General features: G+C 44.5%; 1 protein-coding gene across 1 annotated transcript; it reads right to left on the bottom strand.

Moving 5' to 3' along the window:
- Positions 1-6,122: 6,122 nt before the first annotated feature.
- LOC144137560 (uncharacterized) lies at positions 6,123-22,328 on the bottom strand. The gene is made up of 6 exons (XM_077669488.1): positions 22,313-22,328; positions 21,773-21,849; positions 16,677-16,730; positions 15,338-15,406; positions 15,015-15,065; positions 6,123-6,294 (listed from the first exon to the last, which is right to left on the bottom strand). Exons 2-6 carry the CDS (start codon positions 21,813-21,815, stop codon positions 6,185-6,187), a joined length of 327 nt encoding a protein of 108 aa, XP_077525614.1. The 5' UTR covers positions 21,816-21,849; positions 22,313-22,328; the 3' UTR covers positions 6,123-6,184.
- Between the last annotated feature and the right edge of the window lie 397 nt (positions 22,329-22,725).

The following is a 22,725-nucleotide window of genomic DNA, read 5'->3' as shown; positions in this document are numbered from 1 at the left end:
GATTATTTTGGATGTCAAAGGATTGAACGAGGGTAGAAGATCTCGAGATGGCTTTGTGGACTTTAATAGCGTGTCCATTCTCCGCTATGTTTGCTTGAAGAAAAAAGGGAGCATGTTTTGGATTTTTTAACCCAGCTGTGAATCTAAGAAATGTTGAGTAAAGCTTCCGCTTCGGCCCAAGAGCGCCGACTTTTGTGATGCAGCTGAACAAGCAACACTGTTTATATCGCACCACCTTATGCACAAACAACATGCTACGATGATGAGGCTGAAGAAACTCCCTTCGGGGATGGCGAATCCTGGGAGTATAGGAACGGTTGGGCACCCTATGATGCTAGGAGGCTTTAGCCCAAAACGTGGTGAGATGCGAGAAGGCGAAAGGGTAATGGCGAACATTGTTACGGCCAGTTGGACTAGCCGACGCGGTAGACTAGTTGGATTTGCGATGACGAACAAAACAAGGATATGAATAAGTACTTCCGCAATCAAACGAATACGAAACAAACATGCACAACACCAGCTGGTACAACTAATGAAATAAATTTCAATGTAAGTGACCAGCGAGGTATTGCGCGGACGTTGATGGGATAAGCACGATCAAGAACACAAATCCCAGTATTAGTAAGCTGCAGAATGAGGGTAAAACCTCAAGAGAGAACTAAGAAAACTAGCAAAAAGTACGAGACTCACATTGCTCTCAGTTGGAGCCAAGGGAAGGCAATTTGAATGACCAAACAGAGAGAATTTGGGTTATTGCCGTGACATAACGAGGACAGCGGATGCATTCCATCTTACCCCTTAGCGAGGGCAATCACACAGGCAGCAGTAACTGCCGTAACATTGAGATAAATGAAAAAACCTCTTCAGAAACGTAATACACCAAAAATACCGTGAATGATCCACAAACGAACTGGAAACAAATTAAAAATTGCTGGAATGTTTTTCGCAGAACAATGCCAAAAGGAGGAAGCGTTGATAAAGGCAGGAAGATTCCGAGCTAATCCGACGGACTAATAATTTCGCAGACAGAACGTGAGATCTCAGTGCAGAAAAGTAACGTTACCCACAACCATAGGCACAAGCCCAAGCGCGCCTGTGCAACTATGACGGTGATCTGGTTGCAATTTTGCAAGTTTTTGTCATTTCAAGAAAAATTTCTTCTGCGTATACATTTGTGTAACACGCTGTTGTAACACTGCCTTGGCATATCAAATAAATTGAGCAGGCATTCTCCTAGTTCTTTAACCCTGTAATCTGAAGCATAAACAGTGTTGAGCTCAACGCGCATACACGTTTCACTTCTCAATGGGTGTTTACCTGTGTGTATTTTTGCCATTTTCATCTCACGTGTACTCCGTGAATTTGATAAAACGCCCGAAGAAAAGGCATAACCCCATCCTGTATGCACAGAATGTTCGCCACGTTCTAATGTACTTTTGTGTTCATGTCTTCATATTGTCACGGTATAAACAATAAGAGCGGTTGGTGAATGTCTGCCCAGGGCATGGCGTCAAAGATCAAACTCATTACCAGCCGTGGCAATATGTTCCTGACACCACTAATGGTTCGTTTTGAGTTTTTCTCATTCAATCAACCGTGTTATCGCGTGCAAACGATCTTGAAAGCACCAGGGTATTTTCATTCATTTTGGAGTTATCAAAAATATTATCACATTTTCTTTCACTCACACCTAAACGTTCCATTTTATCTCCAGCAATATGAATCCGTGCACCGCTCATGTCGCTGTGAGTACTCCGATTGAATTATCACTAGATTTCGTGCCTTTGCCTTTGCTCTTTGCAAGAGCCCGTCCCCTCGACTCTGCGCGGCTTCATCCCCTTACCTAGCGACCTCATCAGTGGTTTTGCAACTAATGTCCAAACACGCTTGTCAGCTGCACTTGCATTTCGATGGCATCAACTGCTCTTTCTGCGAAACCTTTCTATTGCTGTCTACCGTTCAAAGTTTCCAAATATTGGTTCATTTGCCGCAGTCTTTTGTCCATGTGTACTCGGTGGAGGAGGCATTCTTTCCTCAAATTCTGTGCACTGGTCACTGAATATTGTATGCGTAAGCACTACTGGATGCTCACATCCTATGTATTTTCAGCGTCATCACCTAAGCATTTTTGATTGACATCCTTTTTTCAGAACTAGTGGATCTAAATAGTTCTCAAAATTCCTAAATGCGCGTTTGTCATACTTTCTCATGTATGTCGGTTTTTTAATATCTGTTTTAACCATTTTTTGAACTTTCTCTCTTAATTTAATGAACTCTTCTTGCCGATGAGCACGCTCTCGAAGCTAATTCTCGTGATTCGTCTTTGTTGATTTCTCATTCCAGCCGCTTTCCATATTCTCCTTTTCCGTCAGGTCCCTCATTCACTTTGTATCGAAGGAGATGACTGTTCCGTATGAATGCAGTTTTTTCCAGCCTTGTTATATATTTCGCTTGGTACAAGACCAGAGGTAGAGTTTGAATGTTCACTGTTCAGCTTAGTTTTTCAAGCCGCAAATTTTGCGGCATTCTCCCAGCCTGCACGTACAAATTGCAAACTAAGCCGCTTGTTGCCTGCCTAATATCAATTTCTCAGAAACTTTTATATACTGGTTCTGAGACCAGATTCAACTTTATATTGGACGCTCTGGAAGTGCTCCACTGCGTCGTTAGTCCATCACCCTTGCTTTTCATATTTGCGATTGCGAGCAGGTTTTATTGGCATTGCCTTGAACAGAACACCGATTTTGAAAAGACTATTCACCCATATTCTAGAGATTGGTGTTGATATGTCCAACCAAGCCAGATTTCACCTCAGTCGTTAAATTCGTAACTATATTTTCGAACACGTATTTCTTCATACTCATTTTTCCTCAAGTCGCTGCTGGTCCCCAACGGAGTTTTCCTATATGCGTACTTGTATCTGATGCTGTTCTTCTTTAAACTTTCATTCACTCTCCACCACTGTGTTTCTAGTTGAATCGGCAAATCTCTGACCCTGTCGTCGTTGGTGGCGTTTACATTTTTAGAAAATTTTAACCACATTCACGTTGTCGCCATGTTGTCGAAACTTTTTTTAATTTATCGCAGCCCTGTAACCACTCCAAGCTCTGTTCGGTAAACGATGCATGGCACCGAGCGGCCAACTTAAAACAACTTAAAGGTAGGTAAGCATGTCATCTTAAAGAATAGTCATGTAAGAATCCTCCGCATGGCTCTAAAGGGAAGCGGCAAAGCGGATATCACAATCGCCTTAATACAGTAAATCTATTTCGCCCACATTGTAAAACGCCTATACAAGGAGGAATGAAAGAGGAAACTACAAAACTTAAGGAGGTTCTGATCATGAGCCAAATATCGTACAGCTGGCCGAACTTACCCGCCCTGAATAAAGCAAAGTAAAAAATCATCGTCAGAACAGAATGTATGGCACCACTCAGCCTCCCCATTTTCACCACCACCGAAAAAGTTTTGAAATTGTCTTTTATAATACTTTGAAGAACTCAGAGGCACCACTCTGCAAGCGCAAACACAAAATAGCGGACGACCATTCAATAAAATACAGGAGCATCGCAAAAGCTGACACGGGTGTGCGTCATCATAACTACGTCATAGAGCCAGCGTCGGTCCAAAAAAATATCTTCTCTATCGAATCCCGTTGCTCCAAACCTACACACGAACGGACGAATATACCGAGTCTAAATCCTTCAAGGAAAGTTTCAAAATTAAGTATGCGCCAAGACTTGGACGTTCGGAAGTACGAAGGCAACACTTGTCAAAGTGGACTGCCGTGGCTGGCATTGTGACTTCACTACCCTCCTACACGCAGCAACTGCAAACCGGAAATCAGAGCCACACTCTGCCCGGTCGGCCATACAGAAGTATGGTATAGATGCAAAAATGCCATTGTTTTCTTGACGGCGGGCACAGTACCTTAATTCTTCATATATTTTTTTTCTAATCCACACAGATATATTTTTACATCCCAACACCCCGATACAGGAGTCTGTAAGAGAACGATTCTTTTTTGCGAAACCTTGCCGTACGGCACCAGAAAATATTTTCATATGTACAACACTGCCGCTGTAGCGCGCACAAATTCAAGAAGAGACCGGTGCTGAGGCCCCCATATACAGCGCTTTAGATCTGCGGGTCTGCCAGGATGGAGCCCTGTGCATCGGAGGTGTTGCGTGCGGGCGTCTCTAAGGCCTTGGCAAGTCCAGAGCAAAGGTTTAACGTCAGCTTCTGACACGAATCAGGAGACCAAAATCCACGCGAACTAGCCTACCGCACTCCCTAATTACCACGACTACCGAACTCCCGTCCCGAAAAGTATGTAGAACGTGTCCTCATCCTACTCTTAGCAACACAACCATTCCTCGTGCCACACGGGGACCTCACTACCAGGCATCGCATACACTGTGCAGTATATGAAGCAAAAGATATACCCACAAATCTAGATGTGTAGTTAGAAACGCTCAAAATTACTGCCCGAAGCTTCCAAATACGGGAAAACACCCACTCTTGTATACAAAACTTTGTGATATTCAAAGATATGCTGAGGAGTGAACAACTCAAACACTTCCACTAATATCGACGTATAGCATGTTGCTTTGACGAGCTCATCGAGAACAGGTTCAGCTTAATCTGGGGCCCTGTACTTGAGGTTCCACCATTGAAATCTTTCATCTTTTTGCCTTGTTCAACCTTCCGCTAAATCTTACTCAACCAAGGTCCTTCACTCTCTTTCTATCATTCTGCTCCACAAAAACTATGATTTTCGGCCATCTTTGGCGCTAGAGAATAAACAGTTGTTAGCATTCAAACTATGGCCTTCGCGCTCAAATTGACCGCCACCACACAACCACAGCTTTGGCCCCCACATCTTAGACCACCCAAGCGAAGACGGCCTCTGCCTTTCTTGAGTCGCGGTGATTAAAGGGACCCTGCAACACTCTCTGAGCAGTGCAAGTAAACCTGCGCGACGTTTAGATTACACTGCCAGAAATACCTGAGCCAAATATTACACGTGCACGTGAAGCGGTGAGCGCGCAAATCGATGTGAACGGCGCGGAAAAACCAACCGCTCTCTCTTCAGTTGTCCTCATTATGCATGGCCTAAGGGACGTCACATAGGCCATGGCTGCCCGATCGGCTGTCACTGGTCAACTTCGCGGCTAGATTATCTTATTTCCGTCGTCGTCATCGCTGTGTACGAACCTCTTCTATGCCTGAACCTGTAGGCACAGTTTTGCCGTTTATTTTGTGTTTTTGGTGCGCGTGGAGCTTGAGTGACGAACTCAATACTTCCCTTTCAATGGGACCACTCGACTACAAACGTTTATTGCTTCAAAAACGCCCTACCAGCCCGAGCGCGCACTTGCGAGCAGGCACCCATGCCTGCTTTTTTGTGGCACCAGACCGGAAATAGGCCCCTCCGCGTTGCGGAGAAAAGGAGAAAACTACCCGGCATGTGATATATCGAAGGCCGCCGAAGAGAACGCCGCGAGCCGCCCCCCTCTCCGGGAGAGAGCGCGCAGCCTTCGTCGCCTTGTCCGCGTTCGAGTTGAGAGGGAACGATTATGCGCGATTTCTCATCGCGCGTAGTTTCGTTAATTGTGAACGGATTTTCATAATTCTTGCGGGAGGAGATTTCTGGGACAATAGACTTTATCCCAAAATACAGTACTAGTAGTCGATGGCAAGTGTTGCAGGGTCCCTTTAAAACCTGCGCGACTAGTCTACTTACTGTCACTGCATTTCTTGGAAACCCTGAAAGGTAAAGGCAGTAACTCTGTTCAAAAACATGACTTCTACGCCGAATTAACGCTATCGCGCATAAGCTTATATGTCTTCAAAGCGTAGATCAAAGCGTATATGTCATCTGCAACTTTTTATTTTTTAAATTCTGCCAAATAACTTACCGTTACAGCATGAACAGCCAGCACACCAGCACTTGAATCCATGGTATTGTTTTCGTATTATATTAGAGGTGTGTTACGCATATAAAATCCTATAAAGGCCATGCTGATCGAAGTCCTTTCACCATATCCGTGTGATTGAATACCTGCACTCGAAGATTCAGTTCCTAAAATATGCCGCTGTGTTGAAAAAAAGAAGAAATATATTTGCTTGCACCTTTATTTGCGTGAATGAAACTCGCACCTAAATCTCTTTGCAAATCTCTTCAGTTGTAGCAAGTGCACTGCCAGAGTGGACCGCAGGATCCGGCCCGGAAGCCCGTCAATTTGCAGTGGTGGTCGCATGGCAACTCGTTTGGACATCCATATCTGAGTGCTGCAAAAAAAGGGCGTTTAGAACATCGCTGATGAACCCTCTTCCGAGGAACGCAAGCTCGCGCATAGGAACGCACGGACGCTGGCTCGCACAGCGACCATAAAAAGGAAGGTAACTTAGAACTTGCTTTCCTTCACTCGCGTCAGCGAGCACAACCGAGGCTGCAACCCCTTTCAGCACAGGCCTCGCCTGAACGAAGCAGGCGCTTTACCAAAATATTTTTTAATATTGCACTGCTGCTCTAAAATTTGGAAAGGTTGTCTGCTTCAAATACAAAATGGCGGGCAAATCATACCGTATTTTGAGTGTCGCTAAATCCGGACCCACAGAACCTCAGGATGAAAAAGATCATAGTTTGTGGCAGTGCTTTCAGGTCTCACAGTCAATATCTTTCATTTTCCTAAATCCCTCCTAGCAAACAAATATAATAAAGACTCGCGTTGGCTAATCAGAATAAAGAAGCACACTTTAGGTCATCAAGAGGGGTTTTCTTTTCTTTCATATGCACATCCTTGTAACGATAGAGACAAGAGTTGAGGCGGTAACTGCTCTGATGAATGGGCGGCCTAAAATATTTGCGACCTCAACGAACCAAACAATGTATGATAATTCTGTAAGCATCTCCGCACACGAATTCAACTTTTTAAAGGGTATCGGTTATTGGCTTGGTCATGGTGAAAACTGTGTGTCAATGGAAGTCGCGTAAATAGATCTGGCCGCAAATACGGCCTTCTGGTGAAACCTGTGCAGCTCGCAAAATAAAGTGAGTATCTCCAAAACACGGTAACAATATCTACCTCTATTTGCATCATTAGTGCTAAATTAATTTACTTCTCTTAATTTGTTAGCTCACGGCGAAATTGTAAACGTTACAGCAATTGCCGGCTTCTATCAACACACGGCCAACTTTACATCAGGAAACAGCTGTAAGAAAACGAGTGTAAGTTATTCCGAAACATAATTTTGACCATTAGCTCCTTGGTCGGCTCTTCATTCACGTTTTATTTTTAAATAGTTCAACGTCAACGTCTAAATATTACAGCATTCCGGTCTGCTCTCAATACATGGAGAAGGAAACAGACAGCCAAGTCTTTGTCCGCTAGTAGAAAACTGCCCTCCTTTTGATTTTCTTTCAGACCAATCGAAAATTACAAACATTCGTGTTTTGTAATAGAGCCCCATGCAGCTCTTCTGGTCGTCAATCTTTGCGGAGTGGCATGGCGCTGTATTTCATTCATTCTAATAGGACTTTATGAACAGGCTACGCATCTTACAGATACATCTGATTCCAACTACACCGTTCGTAAAGCTCAGTGAATGGGCCGTTTTGTGTGACATTGTTTGCCTCAATCCATTGGTATATTATTGTGGGTTCTGCTTGGAACCAACTCCGAAGTCAAAGACAAATGGTATGATAGGTTGTCCGAAAGCACTGTGCTGCGGCTGATTCTCATACGGAACCGGTCGAATCACAGACAATTCTGACATCACCACTTCCGGACTTTAGTCACTCTCTCTGTCGTCTCCACAGTGACTGCCTGTTCTATAAATATCTAAAACTTAGCAGGCACAAGTGCGGAGCAGACGTATGGTATTATGTCTGCGACTGAAATGCGATAACTTATTTCTAAAGTTTAGGACTCCCAAAACAAAACGTAAAGTGACACCAATCCTTGGAAATTCCTTTGCCCTAAGGAAACACAAGTCAAGGCGGCCTCATTTTTCAGTACAAACAAAGCCGCGCAATGATTTTACAACAGCTCACCTATCGCAGCAGCGTAATATTGGTAGACTTATAGGTTCTATAGACAACCTGACAGGGGCACCATTACATACATACATACATACATACATACATACATACATACATAGAACTTTATTTCACAATAAATTTCACTGTACATTTCGTGCCCGCAGAAGCGCAAGTCGCTTGTGGGCGGGTCGCGGCAGACTCAGGATGCTCGCTCAGGGGTAACAATACAAGAGGGAACTCTTTTGCCAAAGACAAAACGAAAACGAAAACACCATATACACATGACTATAACAAGATGCACATTCGCACTCATGAAAGTACACAAAATCTCCAATTTTTGAAGTTCACACACATGTTGATAAGATATACAGAATATAAACGAATGAGGCAGCAAAAACTAATGAAACAAATAAAACTACTGAACGGACAGAAGGAGCTGTTCGAAATAGATCACACTGCTCCTACCCGCTAACACACCGTCAACGACACTCAATTACTTTACATAATTTAACCAATGTTTAATTTCAGATTTAGCCTTATTAATTGAGCATACCCTTTCTATGTCCTCGGGCAACTGATTGAAATAAAAAGGAACGTAGTATTCTCGGCACCGTTTGCCATAGTTGGTGTATATTCTAGGCAATTCGTAACGGTCTGTTTTGCGTAGCACCTTAGGCTTTTTTACTACTTTTTTATATCGAGTACAAAAGAAGTTTCGCAGAAGTACTACTTGATTATACAGATACACAAAAGAATCCACGCCGGCAATGTACGTTTTTACCTCTTTGTTCAATGTTTCGAGGTCAGTACCATATAATATGTTACTAGATATTCGATCCAATAACTTTTCGATTCTGTGTATTCTGGTTTGTGTGCAGGAACCATAGACTGAAATTCCATATCGCAGGATAGACTGCCCTAGGGCCTTAAAAACCAGCCGGCGCAGGTTGAGAGCGGAACTAAATTTTAGTTTATCTAACTGGGCGGACACGGTTCTGAGGCGTTTGATAATGTATTCAACGTGAAGCACCCAGGACATGTGCTCGTCAAAATGAAGACCCAGGTATTTCACTGTGGATGAAAGCTGTAGCGGTACGCATGAACAGTCTTTACAATAATCAGAATGCAACACAATAGATCCATTACGTATTATTGTCTTATGTGGGTTTATAAAGCAAATTAACGTGGTTTTGTTCTTGTTTAAAAATATTTGATTTGTATTCAGACATCTTACTACTTTTGTTACATCATTTTGAAGTAGCTCTATAGCCTCATTGTAAGATTCCCGCGACAAGATTAGTGCCGTGTCATCGGCGTACTGAAGGAGTTGGGCATTCAATTGAAGGTTTGCAATATCATTAACGTAAATGTTAAATAAAAGAGGTCCGAGCACGGATTCTTGTGGCACTCGGTATTTAACATGCATGAAGGCGCTATGCACGTTTTTAATACCCACTACTTGAATGCGATCAGCAAAATAACTGGTAAAAAATTTTTGGTATGGACCGCGGAAACCTATATTTTCTAGTTTGTGTAGCATTATTTTTTGGTCGATGGTATCGAATGCTTTAGTTAAATCTAAAAAAAGTCCAATTACTATTTTGTTTTGATCTATATGCTTGTTTATATAGTCGCTGCATTCTTCTAGCAGATCAATAGTACTAAGTCCACTCCTGAAGCCGTATTGCGTTGGACTTATAATAGAAAATCTATCACAGAAAGATGTCATGCTTTTATGAACAAGTTCTTATATTATAAGGCTTAGAACAGGGATAATTGAAATTGGTCTGTAATTATTCTTGTCCGCCTTCCGGCCAGCTTTATGAATGGGTCTAATCACCGATACCTTCATGCCCTGCGGAATTACGCCAGTTTCAAAGCACCCGTTTATAATAAAAACAAGGAGGTCCTTAAATTTACAATAATTATATTTTATGTCTCGTAGTCTCAGTCGGTCGTAACCTGGCGGTTTAACTAGGGAAAGTGTATCAATAACCTTCCATAGCTCATTTCCATTGACTGACGGCAGGTAGGCAGAATTCAAAAGAGTAGGGCCAATATATGACAAACCTGACACCACACTAGACTTTTCCTTCAACTTTTCCAAAGAAGCTTCAAAAGTTTCTTTAAATGAATTCGCGATAGTCAATGGGTGTTCCGGAGCAGAAGTATTCATTAAACTATCATCTAAATTTTTTTGCCTTGGCTTGTCCATGAGGTCATTTAAAAGACCCCACGTTTTTCTCATATTATTTCTACACTTGCCAAACTCTGCCACAAAATATTGCTTTTTACTTAGCCGTAGTTTGGCCGTCAGCCTGTTACGAATTATGCGATATTCTTGCTGCAGAAGTAAATCAGATGGGTTATTTTTGCATCGCTTCCACAGCCTATCTTTCTCGTGCGCCAATTCCAGTATAGGCATTGTAATCCATTTTTTCTGCGGGTTACGACTTCTGAGTTTCACCTTTTTAGTTGCGAGTGAAAGAAACGTGTTATACTGACTTATAAGCTGATCATAAGCCGCTACATGGTCCGTGACTGTCAACAGAGACCAGTCATATTTTTGTATGAGTGCATCCATTCTTTTGTTATCAAAATAGTCAATAAAATGAGCTGAATCAGTATCCGCAGACTGCGATGATAAGACACACAAGGCCGTAAAATATTGATCAGCTACTTTTTTACGCACTACAGTGGCTAAAGTTTCAAACTTAGAACATCTTGAAGCTATGTGGTCAATACACGACTGAGTTAATCTCGAAGCCAAGATTTCCTCCCTAGTGAACTTGTATATAAGGCTTTCTATGCCAAAACCAGCCAATGAATCTAAGTTATCCGAGGTTCCTCTTTTCCGTGGGTCACTGATATCAATATTAAAATCCCCCGCTATAATCAGGTCTTCGTGGGTCATTTTTCTCAAAAACACTGAAAACTCCTCAAAGAATGAGTGGAGGTCTGAATTCGGAGGCCTATACACAGCAACAATAACAAAACTAGCCTCAGGCTTGCTTATGGTGAAAGCAAGAACCTCAGCACTTTTAAACTTGCAGCTAATTGTTTCCGCCAACCATGCTTCTTTTATAAATACCATTATACCCCCTCCCTTTCCGCCGGGGCGACATAAATAGTATTGGTGGAAACCCTGTAGCGCATACGTAGTACATTCACAATCTGTGAGGTGAGTCTCAGTTATTAACAATGCATCCAAGTAAGCATGCGTATCCTGCAAATGAACATTCAGCAAATCCCAGTGTTTCCTAAGACTTCGAACATTAATATGTACAAGGTCTATCAACGGTCTATTGAAGGTGTCGCTGGATACCAGTCTATTTTCTGTCCATTCTTTGAAGCAGTCAACTTCGCTGAGCATTCCTAACTTAGTTTCAACAAGTCCATTTCGCTTTGTATTCTTACTGTCTTTAATCCCTCACTCTTCTTCATCAGAACGTTTCCATTTCTAACCCATGTGAACTTAAATGACTTGGTCTTGGCAACCTGCTTGGCTTGCCAAAGTAGGTGTTTTGTTTCAGGTGCAAGATGCTCATTAATATTTTTTCCGTTTTCATTGCGTTACGCTTGTCAAACCAGCTGTCCCGTTGAGCTCGTCTCTCAAACTTGACGATAATTGGCGGTATCTTCCCTTCCTTCGCCGGCAACCGGTGTGCCACCTCAATGCCCTCTGTTGAAACTTGAAGCCTGTCAGCTAAGGACTTCAGTACCACTTGGATGTCATCTCCGTCAGTTGGCTCTAATGCATGGATTTCAAGGTTATTCCTTCGAGAATACGTTTCCAGGTTAAGGATTGCTGCGTGCAGCTGCACAATTTCTCTGTCCTTAGCAGCCAGGCTAGCACTCAGTTCATCTGAGTGTGTCTGCAAAGCAGCAACCTGACCACTGTGAACGTCAATGGAAGTTCTCATTTCCTCGTATTTTGTGGACAGCAAGCCCATTGAACTTTCGATGCCCTCGATAACTTTTCCTTGTTTTTCTATCATTTCCAGAACAGAGTCATATTTCGAGGATTGCAACTGAATTGCCTTATCTAGCCCGTCTACGCGGGAACTAACTTCTGTTAGCTTGTTTTCAAGCGAAAGTATCGCCTCCATGACATCTCGTAGTGTGGGTTGCTGCTCGGCGGCGTCAACAGAAGCCTGAGGCGGCAGTTTTTTTCCTGCGCAGCCTGGGCATAGCCAGTTCGGTTTAGCGTCCTTCTTCGCGATGGCAGAACATTTTCCAGCGTGACACAGACCATTGCAAACAGAACAACTCAACGTAGGCGTGTCACGCTGAACAGGTTTGTAGCAAACTACACAGTTTGACATGTTTCAAACAGCACAATCGGAGTCCGACGAGGTACAAAAAATTGGAAAGTTATACCAAGGTTTTCGCTTACCTATAACAGACAAAGCATGTTATTCTTGAGCTGACACCCCGTCGGACTGCGATCGGCTGGCCTGTTCCCGCCGGTTTTGTAGGCTGTTGGGTCCGCTGTGGGCGTCACCCGCGCCGCCGAAGGGTTGCTGGAGCAAGATAGTCCGGGGGGGGGGGGGGGGGGGGGACTTCGGCGCATGCGCCGCTCGAAGACTGCCAAGGCAAAATCACGAACGGCCCGGCGATCCGGAAAGCGCTCCACAGCGACGAACAGCAGGCCAGCGGGCGATGCGGCTATAACAGACAAAGCATGTTATTCTTGAGCTGGCACCCCGTCGGACTGCGATCAGCTGGCCTGTTCCCGCCGGTTTTGTAGGCTGTTGGGTTTGCTGTGGGCGCCACCCGCGCCGCCGAAGGGTTGCTGGAGCAAGACAGTCCAGGGGGGCTTCGGCGCATGCGCCGCTCGAAGACTGCCAAGGCAAAATCACGAACGGCCCGGCGATCCGGAAAGCGCTCCACAGCGACGAACAGCAGGCCAGCGGGCGATGCGGCTATAACAGACAAAGCATGTTATTCTTGAGCTGACACCCCGTCGGACTGCCTCCATTAGGCAGAAGTGCAGCCTTGAGGTTAGGTAGCAAGCTGCTGTGACAATTTTCCAGTGGTTCACTTCATGAGGTATAGCAAAGTAGGGTTCACGCTTGCCAGTGCACTCTCCGAAAAGACGACCCGGCAGAACAAGCTCAGCATTTTCCTATGTCGTACTGACTGTACCCTCACAAAGAGGCAGCATTTTGTGCATATCAGACAGACGGCTCTCTTATATGCGTGCAAGACAGCACGCGCAGCCCCGCCAATTCAAACGGGCAGACTCAGTTCCTCATCATCATCATTGGAAGCGCTCACGCAAAACCTCTCACACGTAACCTGATGTCGTGTCAGTTGATTCCAGCATTTCCTTACAAAATACTCGGGTTTACTTACTTCACTCAAAAGCGAGCGCCTCGCGAGCGCCTCGCGATACTGCTGCAGCTTACGACACTGTTTACTCATTTGTGCATGCGTAGTTTGCCAAAATTACTCCCGTATGGGCTGACTGGCAAAACTGAATGCCAGCGCTTCCATAGAATCACCGTACTGCGAGAGCATCGTGCCTGTTACATCACGTGCCGCCACGTTCACCTATCTTGCGATATGACGTCGGCCCCACGCGCACTGGTGAAGTATTGTTCCCGCCCTGACAACGTGCCGATGGGCTAGAGTGGTCATAACGCAGTGGCCTCGTAGCCTGGAGACACGTGTACAAATTCGAGGCGAATCCAAATATGCTTTTGCTGTTTACAGCTGCGGGCATTTTCTCTGGCGGAAAGCAAGCGCAAAGCTTTTGCCGCAATAAACAGGGTTTACTGCTATACGAGGCTGTACGAAGCACTCCGCACGAAACTGCAACCCGTGATCCTGTTCATGCGAACGGGTGCTGGGTGCTAGGGCCACCCTTCGTTTCCGCCTGGCGCACACGGGGCGTCAGGAGTGTCACTAAGCATAAGATACGAAATGTGTGGCCTCCATTAGGTAGAAGTGCAGCCTTGAGGTTAGGTAGCAAGCTGCAGTGACAATTTTCCAGTGGTTCACTTCATGAGGCATAGCAAAGTAGGTTTCACGCTTGCCAGTGCACTCTCCCAAAAGACGACCCGGCAGAACAAGCTCAGCATTTTCCTATGTCGTACTGACTGTACCCTGTTTTTTCAGGATTCTGGGGATGCATAGGGCGTACCATATTGGTGGGCCGCGAATATACTATACTCTCTTTCTATGAGAGTTGACTACAAAATAACAGGCCAAACCTCGTGGATGAAGGTGAGTGAGGAAGTTTTAAAGGTGTTTGTAAGGAAGACTATACCAGATACCGCCAATCAAAAAGAAATTAGTAGCATGAAGACAAAACACTGTCACCGTCAAAATGCACATGAAAGCCCTTATACAAAAAATTTGGCTTACATCACTCGGGACAGCCGGTCTATGAGCACAACATTTTAACGCCAAGGGAAGTCTATGTCTTGAAACGCCCATTTCTTCAAATCCGATTATATCCTGATGTGGCCGAAGTTGACCGGTTTTGTTTAACGAATAAAAACTATTAGAGTACCCCCAATAAAGTTGAAAAACACAAGTAGAAGCGTCTAGCAGTAGTCAGCGTGGTGACGTGCCCAGAACAACGTCGGCGAATCGAATGCCGCTGCGTTTGCGTTATTTGTTCATTGATGTTCGTCGACCACAGGATCATTGCTTAAAAGATGCAGTTGAATCAAAGAAATTTACAAATAAACACTAAGAGTTTAGCATTGTGACCTCACACAACCCATTCCCTGTCAAAACAAGATTGCCGGTGCAGGATTTCATAGAGGAAAAAAAACGCGCTCTCCGCTTTAAATACAAGATAGCCTCGCGAGGTCAGGTGCTGCAACACAAAATCAGTAAATGTTGAGTGCAGGTGGCGTTGGTGGCGCAAATGCCAGACGTCATCCACCATGTATTTCGGAAAATGGTGGCCCAACAAGAAGGCGTGTGCAGCGGACTTGGCAAAAAGACTTACCGTGTGCGACATACTTGGGGTCTTCATGCCATGGTAGCACGTAAGGTGCTTCTGGAACAAAAACAGACAAGAATTGGAAGGTTGATGAGATCTGAGGAAGCGCTATGAAACTGCACAGGATCTGTAAATCCAGAGCCCAACAGGTGAGCAGCGCAAATATATCCCGCAAATTATTCCCATGGCCTAGCCAGAAAATATCCTATACCATATGAAATCTTAACTTCATCATAAATATAAACGTTGAATTAGGGCTATCGCGACAGCATGACTGCATTCCAGCTGCCAGCCGGATGCCGAGGGGTGGTAAATATTATGTCACTCACCGTGTGCAACAATATTGGGTGCGGCATGCCATGGAGGCACAATTAAGGGGCTATATGGTGCTTCTGCAACTGCGATAGAAAAGGGAAGTACAGTGACTTATTACAGTCAACCATAAAATCTTTCAACAAAATGAAAAACGTAACCTGCAGGCACGTAATGACAACAAACCGCCTTCTATTCGTTCAGAGAATCTTGTGATAAGTTGTTTCTGCTAGTCTTCAGGTAAATGAGGGCGCGTCTTTTCACTAAGCCCTTGAGATGTAGTTTAGACACCACCCACTGGGGTGGCTTCGAGGCTAAGGCATTTTGCTGGAAATTCCAAAGACGATGAGATCACACGCTTGAAAGCGGCAGCTACAACCGGTTTCTTTAACACCGAGGAAAACGCCCATGTGTCTATATTTTACTTAGCTTAAGTAAATCTCTTGGCGAGGTTTAACGTTTTTCTGTACCTTGGTCGGCGTTCTCACTTGATATTGCCCTAATTTGTACTCATTTGTACTCAAACCCCTGAGTGAGTACGATGATGTGTGAATACAGACGTGAGTACATGTACTCGTCGGCACACCTACTTGTGAATGCAGCACTTGTGAGCACACTACCCACGAGTACACTACTCACGACTACATGCACTCGCGAGTAGTACGAGAGAGCGCTTTACTTACGACTACTGTACTTGCGAGTATTGTAATCCCGATTACATGTACTCGTGTTTAGAAGTGATGAGTATTGCATTTACTGATGGATACTGTACTCACGAGTACTGCACCCATGAGTAAAGTAATATCGAGTTCAAACTTGGGTTTGGTCGTGCACCATAGCGAGGGCGAACCACGATGGAGCAACGCTCCACGATGATCGCACACGCCGTTTTCGCCAGACACCTGCTTCAATTACATCTAAGCGACTCTCGACCAAGGACACTCACCGCACTCTCCCATACAGGGGTAATTTAATACTTTCTTTTTCCGCACTATGGCCGGAGCGATGCGCGTAGAACATCGTACTTCGGGAGTCTATGTACGCACACAGTGAGCATGCTTCACTGCTGCTGGCAATTAATTTCGGATATTTAAATAATTACTTCGGGACTACGCCATTTCCATTGCTCCATTTCCTTCTTTAAATGAATACCCATTTATCCAGCGAGCGATTCAACAACACTTCATATTTTCTCATTTTCACACCGGCCATGTTGATATCGGGAAGAGAAACAGCCGCTGCCATCGTAATCGGAAGGACAATAGAATTGGGCTCTGTGAATCTCTTACGTTGCAACCTTTTTGCGGGGACGATGTAAGCATGACGAAAATGAATTGGCAATTGTTGAGAACTTACCAATGCCTGGTTCGACTGCAACAACTTCTCCTGCGCATTCCCATTTGCTGACCACTGAAACCAAGCGTTCAAGCATTATACTGAAAAGAAGCGTTGCAGTACCGCCCGTAGAACTTCAGGCGATTAGAAGTATATATCGAGGCAAAAGAAACTAGGCTGTCTTTTACGTAAAAACAGCGACCTCCGCAGTCATAAAACGCCCGCCGTGGTATTTCTCTGTTTTTTGTTGATCCTATTCTAAAGTGCACTAAAATACCGAACATATGCTTAATGCTTAAACAAAATATGCAAACCAAATATACTTAAACAAAATATGCTTAAACAGATAACCTGCTGAGCGAGAAAACCGCAGCCATGTGTTAGCAGCACTAAAAACCTCATACACGCACATGACAGCCTGAACGACCCAACAGAGTCACTATGTGATATAATTAAAAATGAATTCGTCTAATTCGAGACAAGCTGCGAAGCTCACCGAATAACTCCTGAATGTAAGTCCACTACTGATTCTTTTTTCCACTGCAGCGTTCTAGTTGTAGCCAGGTAAAAGTTCGCCAACAGGATACTTTGCAGCATTAGACTAAGAAACTTCCTCATACTGAAAAACAACCAGCGCAAGGAAGACAACGAAGAAAGAGAAGAAAGACAAGGGAAGTGTTTTTTCTTTTAGAGAGTGTGACTTGACAATATGCAGACGTGCGCATTGATCGCTACTGAAATTGAACTATTTTGACAACCGCGGTTATCTGTAGATGTATTTATGGGACTTAGGTGGGCAGCACATCACAGCGCATTCAACCAAGAAACGACAAAGACGATGAAGAAAGGGCTGACGTACCTTGCGCTGGCTAACTGATGGCTGTGAGGTAAAAAACTTTCTTTGTCAAAACTTCTGTAAAAACATCATTTGAAAATAGACCACTTCCATACCAACCATAGACCGCCCCAGCAGTTCTGTCGCAGCACAACATTTTGGTGGAACTCGCGGGTTCATACCCATCTTCGCCTCCGCATTTCATCGGCTCGGCCTGGGCGAAATCGAAATCGTCGAGGGAACGTGTACTGTGTCCGACAGTCAAAGCCCACTGTGACCAGCATTCGACCACGTCCCCCTCGTCGTGTCCATAGCCCTTGAACAGCCGGTCGAGACCAGCCATTACAAGGCGAAACAATACCAACAGAAAATGCCGCGTCCTCAGCCCTCATTTCCGACGTGGTTCTATTTCCTCAACGGCCCGTTTCTTCAAGTCATCGCTGTTTCCGGGCTAGGCATCATCAAAGACATCATGTTCATCTGCGCCGGCAGGCACGTCTTCACTGTATGTTTTCATCGCATTGCTTATCCGCATCGTAATCCTCACTTGTCCTCGACCTGGATGGTCGTCATCGACCCGTGGGTGTGATGCTACGGTACTAAGGTGGGCAATGCCTCACAGCGCCTTGGCCCAAGAAGTGACGACGACGGCGGAGAAGAAGGGGCTGGCGACATTGCGTTGGTTATTTGGAGGGGCGTCACTGACACGTCGACTTGTCGTTTTGCTGCAATTTTTCGCTGCGTCCTCTCAGGCTGGTACGACTGCACATGGGTACCTTGAGTGGGTGTTTTGGTCAGGTATGAAGTTCTTAAATTTGGACGAAATTGTTGCAAGCCTCTAGCGGGGCCGGGTTTTGGGGCTATGGTCCTAGGTTCCCAGGGGCCCAGCATGTCATCTTGGTCCGCCAGCTTGCCTGCAAGTAGCTTACCCGTAGAAGCATTCAACCGGCATTGCGTGGAAACCATTCGGGTAGCACTTGTCCGCGCAGGTGATGGGGTGATCCGAGCAAAAAACTGAAAGCCGCTTCAAAAGCAGCTGAAACTAGTGAGCCAGCACTACATGGTTACGTCAGAAGTAAGGCACTATGCCCGGGCAGTCCCGTTGTGCTGATCCAAAGGCTTAGATTGCTGCTGTAGTGCACATCGTTTGCCTTGTTTTCCGCGAGCTCCATCCCGCCGCACCTCACTTGTGTGAAGGGCATGGTTCGGGACGTTGATCTAACACATTCTCCTGAAGAAGTTCCAGAGATGTTTAAACTGGCAGGTGTGAGAGTAGTCGACCGCTGTAGCAGAGCAGATTATGGCAAGCGAATGTCTACCGCGTCCATTATCATAACTTTTGCAGGACTACAATGTCCCTCGGAGGTGATGGCATGGTCGCTCGTGCATAGGATAGGCCCTTTGGCAGTGCCGGAAGTGTTGGAGATCTGGCCGCTCACTTCTAGGATGTAAGTCAAATCTCAGGTGCAAAAAGTCTGCAGACAGTCATGATGCGCAATCCAGCCGATAAGACATGAACTTTGCTGTCTCTGTAAGGAAGCCCATGAAGCAACCTTTCCCAACTGACCGAGGAGGTCTCATGAATGTTCCCTATTAGAGATAATGAAAAAACCCGCTGCTCTAGGTTTGATGCTTCGGCTCTGTTGAAAAATCGTACTCAGGGTTATGCGGAAGGCGTTCACAAAACAAGTGCCACTACTAATGTCGCGTTCCAGCCTTTCTAACTCCAGTAATTTAAAAGTGCATCTCGCAGGTAATGCAGCAAGTGGTCGCTCCGCTTACTGAGACTCTTGTCACGCTGGCTCATACCACAAGCCCTTTGGTGACAAAGATGGGATGTTCACAACTATTGATCACCAGGCCAAATCTTGACCACCTGGGGATCTCTAACTCATTCTGAAAGACATGATACCCAGGCAATTGCAGGCTGCTTCCCAGAATACAGCAGTCTCATATTTAGACTAAGATAGCGACGAGCCGGTCGCTGCGAAGGTAGTTCGATGGGTTAGTAATGACGAGATTTGAAAAGCTGCCCCAGCTGTGACATCGACGGATCCTACGCCACAGACGTGAAGTATGTTTCTACGACTAAGATTATCCCTACAAAACAGACGAGGCGTATCTCTCCTATAAATGAAGCTAAGGCTGCACGTTGCAAACCAGAAACAAAAAAGTGCCCCCTAGGACTTTAACTAATAGAACTGATATAATGGGGGCCATTGTTGCGTCACGAGTACACAAGTCCGTATAGAATCTCTGAAGGTTGTTCAGTGGAACTGCAGCTCCAATAAGGTTTTTGTTGATCTGAAGTGTCTATTTGCAAATTATAGTCCTGATGCTCTCCTCCTTCAAGATTCATGGCTTACTAGTGACCAATGTTTTGCTTTAAAGAACTATGGTGTCTTTAGGTTACACCACAGTAGTAGAGGTGGCGGTTTACTAACCTTAGTTGCTTCAAAACTTTTTCACGGACCATTCGCTTCATTGGAAGTGATTTCACCCAGCAACAAAGTATTTGCGGTAGAATGGGCTATCCCTGGGAGTCTTAGACCTCCCTCGTCAATGGGTATTTTACGGTATGCTTCCGTACAGTAGATAAACTGGACAGTTTTATTTCCAGTAAATTGAGGCATTGCTGCCGGCAACTTCAATGCTCACCACGTTTCTTGGGGCTTCAGAATGGATTATCGTGTTTTAGAGCTCTGGCACTGGCTGGAGGAGCATGGTCTTTGGTGCCATATTACCCGAGTAATTACATTTTTGCGTGCGGAATTCCGATCGGGCTTGGGCTTAACCATCGCCTCAGGCAATGTACAAGTATCGTCCTGGGGCACATTGCCCTGCGGTTCTAGCAGTGGTCCTTTTCCCTTTGAGTTTCAACTACGTATCACCCTAATTAGAATTGAGGTCAGAAAGCAAAAATGTTTGAATGCTCAAATTTATTAGGGGCGTTGCGGGATTGCGTTATATCAATGCGGGCCACTGATTCCATTGTAGATTCTAAGCGATCGATGGAGCGTTTGCAAGCAGAAGCAAAAAGTGTTGAGTTTACAGTCAATTGTTCCACACCGACAAAAGTCTTTATCAGGTGAAATACTGATTTTAGCCCAGATTGTCTCCGTAGAAAAGCAGATCTGAGGTCTCTCCTTCACAATCACTGTCCGGTAAATTCAATAAACTATGAGTACATAGCAGCAGTGTCCAAATGTACAGTTTCTAAAGCTGAAACGGATAAAATTATAAAACTAAAAGACTTTCTTTTGAATTCTAAAATAAAGAACCGCTTGATGTCTTCATGGCAAGCAATCGGGCGATTTTTCTCAATCAGAGGTCTTCACTTCTGCTAAAGAGGCCGAGATTAATGAGCGCTCCGCTAGAAAACTTGGGCTTCAGTTTTTTTCTCGTTCCAGTAACTATCGTCTTATCAGTCCTACACAAACGGATGATTTTACGTCAGTCTCATCTTTTGATCTGACATAGGCCTTGTCCGTCTCCCACCTTGTGATCCGGGGTAAACGGCGTGACTGTTGGCGGTATTAAATTTTTGGCTGAGGATTTTGAACCAATTCTATTCAATGTAATAAATTCAGCCCACAAGTTTTGCTCGATTCCACAAAACTGGGAAGTGTCCAAGGTAATTTTGCTCCAAAAAAGCCATGTCCTGGTTTCGATTTAGAAAACTTTAGGCCAGTAGCTTTGACCTCGAACATGATCAAATTAACAGAGGGAATAGTTGTTAAACGGATGTTTAACAAATTGAAATACAAAACATCAAGAGGGGGATATTATACTGCCTATAGTCAGCGATGAAACTAATAAGCCGTTTGAATACGCCGAAAAAATAGTAATTCACTGTACAGCACAAATATCTAATCGTGTGCTTCCTGACCCCCGAATTGCGGTGCCTGGTACCATGCCCCTTCTGCAAGCTTCACGACTGGGTGAAAAATCGTGCTCGTATTGTACGTAAGGACATTCGTGTTTGAACATATATCGAACGTTAGAAGTAGTGCGAAAAAATGCTTCATTAAATATTCCTTTGTACGCGACGTGTTTCCAAACCATAATCAAGGCAAAAATTTGGATTTCTGGGACAAAGTAACTGGCAAAAAGTGCACCAAAGCGGGGACGCAAGAAAGAACATTTAGGCAACTATGTGGCCGGGTTGTGTCGTGTCATAAGATTAAAAAATACAGGGATGTTAGCTCTATGATTCCTTTTAGATGTTGCCTATGGCGTATTGTTTATGGGCAAAAATTGAAGAAAAAACATGGCAACTTACCTGCGACGAGAAGGAAGGCGGCGAATCCCACTAGCCCTTTCATCCTAAAGACAGCAAGCCCGTTGCTGACACGTTTGCTGTAAAACGATTGCAAATAGCCTACGTTGTTTATTTTATTTAACATTACAAATAGTTCAGTAAAATATACTAGGTGATGCCAGGATTTGTTGCGCGGCGTTACCATTAAATTCCGACTTGTTTGGGCGCAACGACCTGCCTCGTAAATATACATCTTTGAAAGCATGTCAGCAGTGGCGACCTTCCAATTTTGCAAATTTTTTGTGGCTTGCAATGGCGACTCAAATATAAAGCGGTGACTTACGGTTCCAAAATAATTGAAGAGGCGATCCGTTTTCTCACAATAACTAATTGCCTGCTTACATTACGCTTCGACATTAAGGGGAAGGAACTATAACGACGGCCTGCTTGGTCTCCACACTCAATTAAACGGTGTTTTATTGAGCAGACACAAAATATATAAACCCTTATATTTGGCGCGAAGTGAACAACAAAGTAAGTAAATTAACACAAAGAACTTACTCGGATCACCAAAAATTGCTCAGGAACACTAGAAAATGCCAGCTATGGTTACCGTTTTATATACCCCGCAGAAATGGCACCACGGAAAAAGGCCTTCAATCATCCGCGGCTGTCGAAAGTAGGAAAAACTTCGATACCCAAACCACGAAGACAGTGAACTCCAAGAACCAAGCCATAGCTGTCATATAGACCTCTTGCTAAAAAGACACACAATTTCCACCAATCATTGAGTTGAGTTAACGAAGGCTCAGCCAACATCTGCGAAGTTGCGTTTTCGTTTGCGGGTGCTGTCATGAGTTACTCTCGTTCTTCCAACATGCGCGATCTCGAGCAGAGAAAAAAGTTCGATACCCAAAATATGTAAACAATGAACTTGTTAAAGCAAGTGGTATCTGTCACATTCGTCTTTCGCT

This window comes from Haemaphysalis longicornis, unplaced genomic scaffold (genome assembly GCF_048455015.1).
Source record: "Haemaphysalis longicornis isolate Haplotype H1 unplaced genomic scaffold, Haemaphysalis longicornis Haplotype H1 scaffold_40, whole genome shotgun sequence".
NCBI lineage: Eukaryota > Metazoa > Arthropoda > Arachnida > Ixodida > Ixodidae > Haemaphysalis > Haemaphysalis longicornis.
The sequence above is the reverse complement of the archived record's forward strand: the minus strand, read 5'-3'. Positions and strand labels throughout refer to the sequence as shown.

Coding starts and splice junctions, on each gene's coding strand:
- LOC144137560 (XM_077669488.1), bottom strand. CDS start 21,815: ATGAAAGGGCTAGTGGGATTCGCCGCCTTCCTTCTCGTCGCAG. Junction 16,731..21,772: donor CGCCTTCCTTCTCGTCGCAG/GTAAGTTGCCAT, acceptor GCTTGGTTTCAG/TGGTCAGCAAATGGGAATGC. Junction 6,295..15,014: donor CCCCAAGTATGTCGCACACG/GTAAGTCTTTTT, acceptor CTTTTTTTGCAG/CACTCAGATATGGATGTCCA.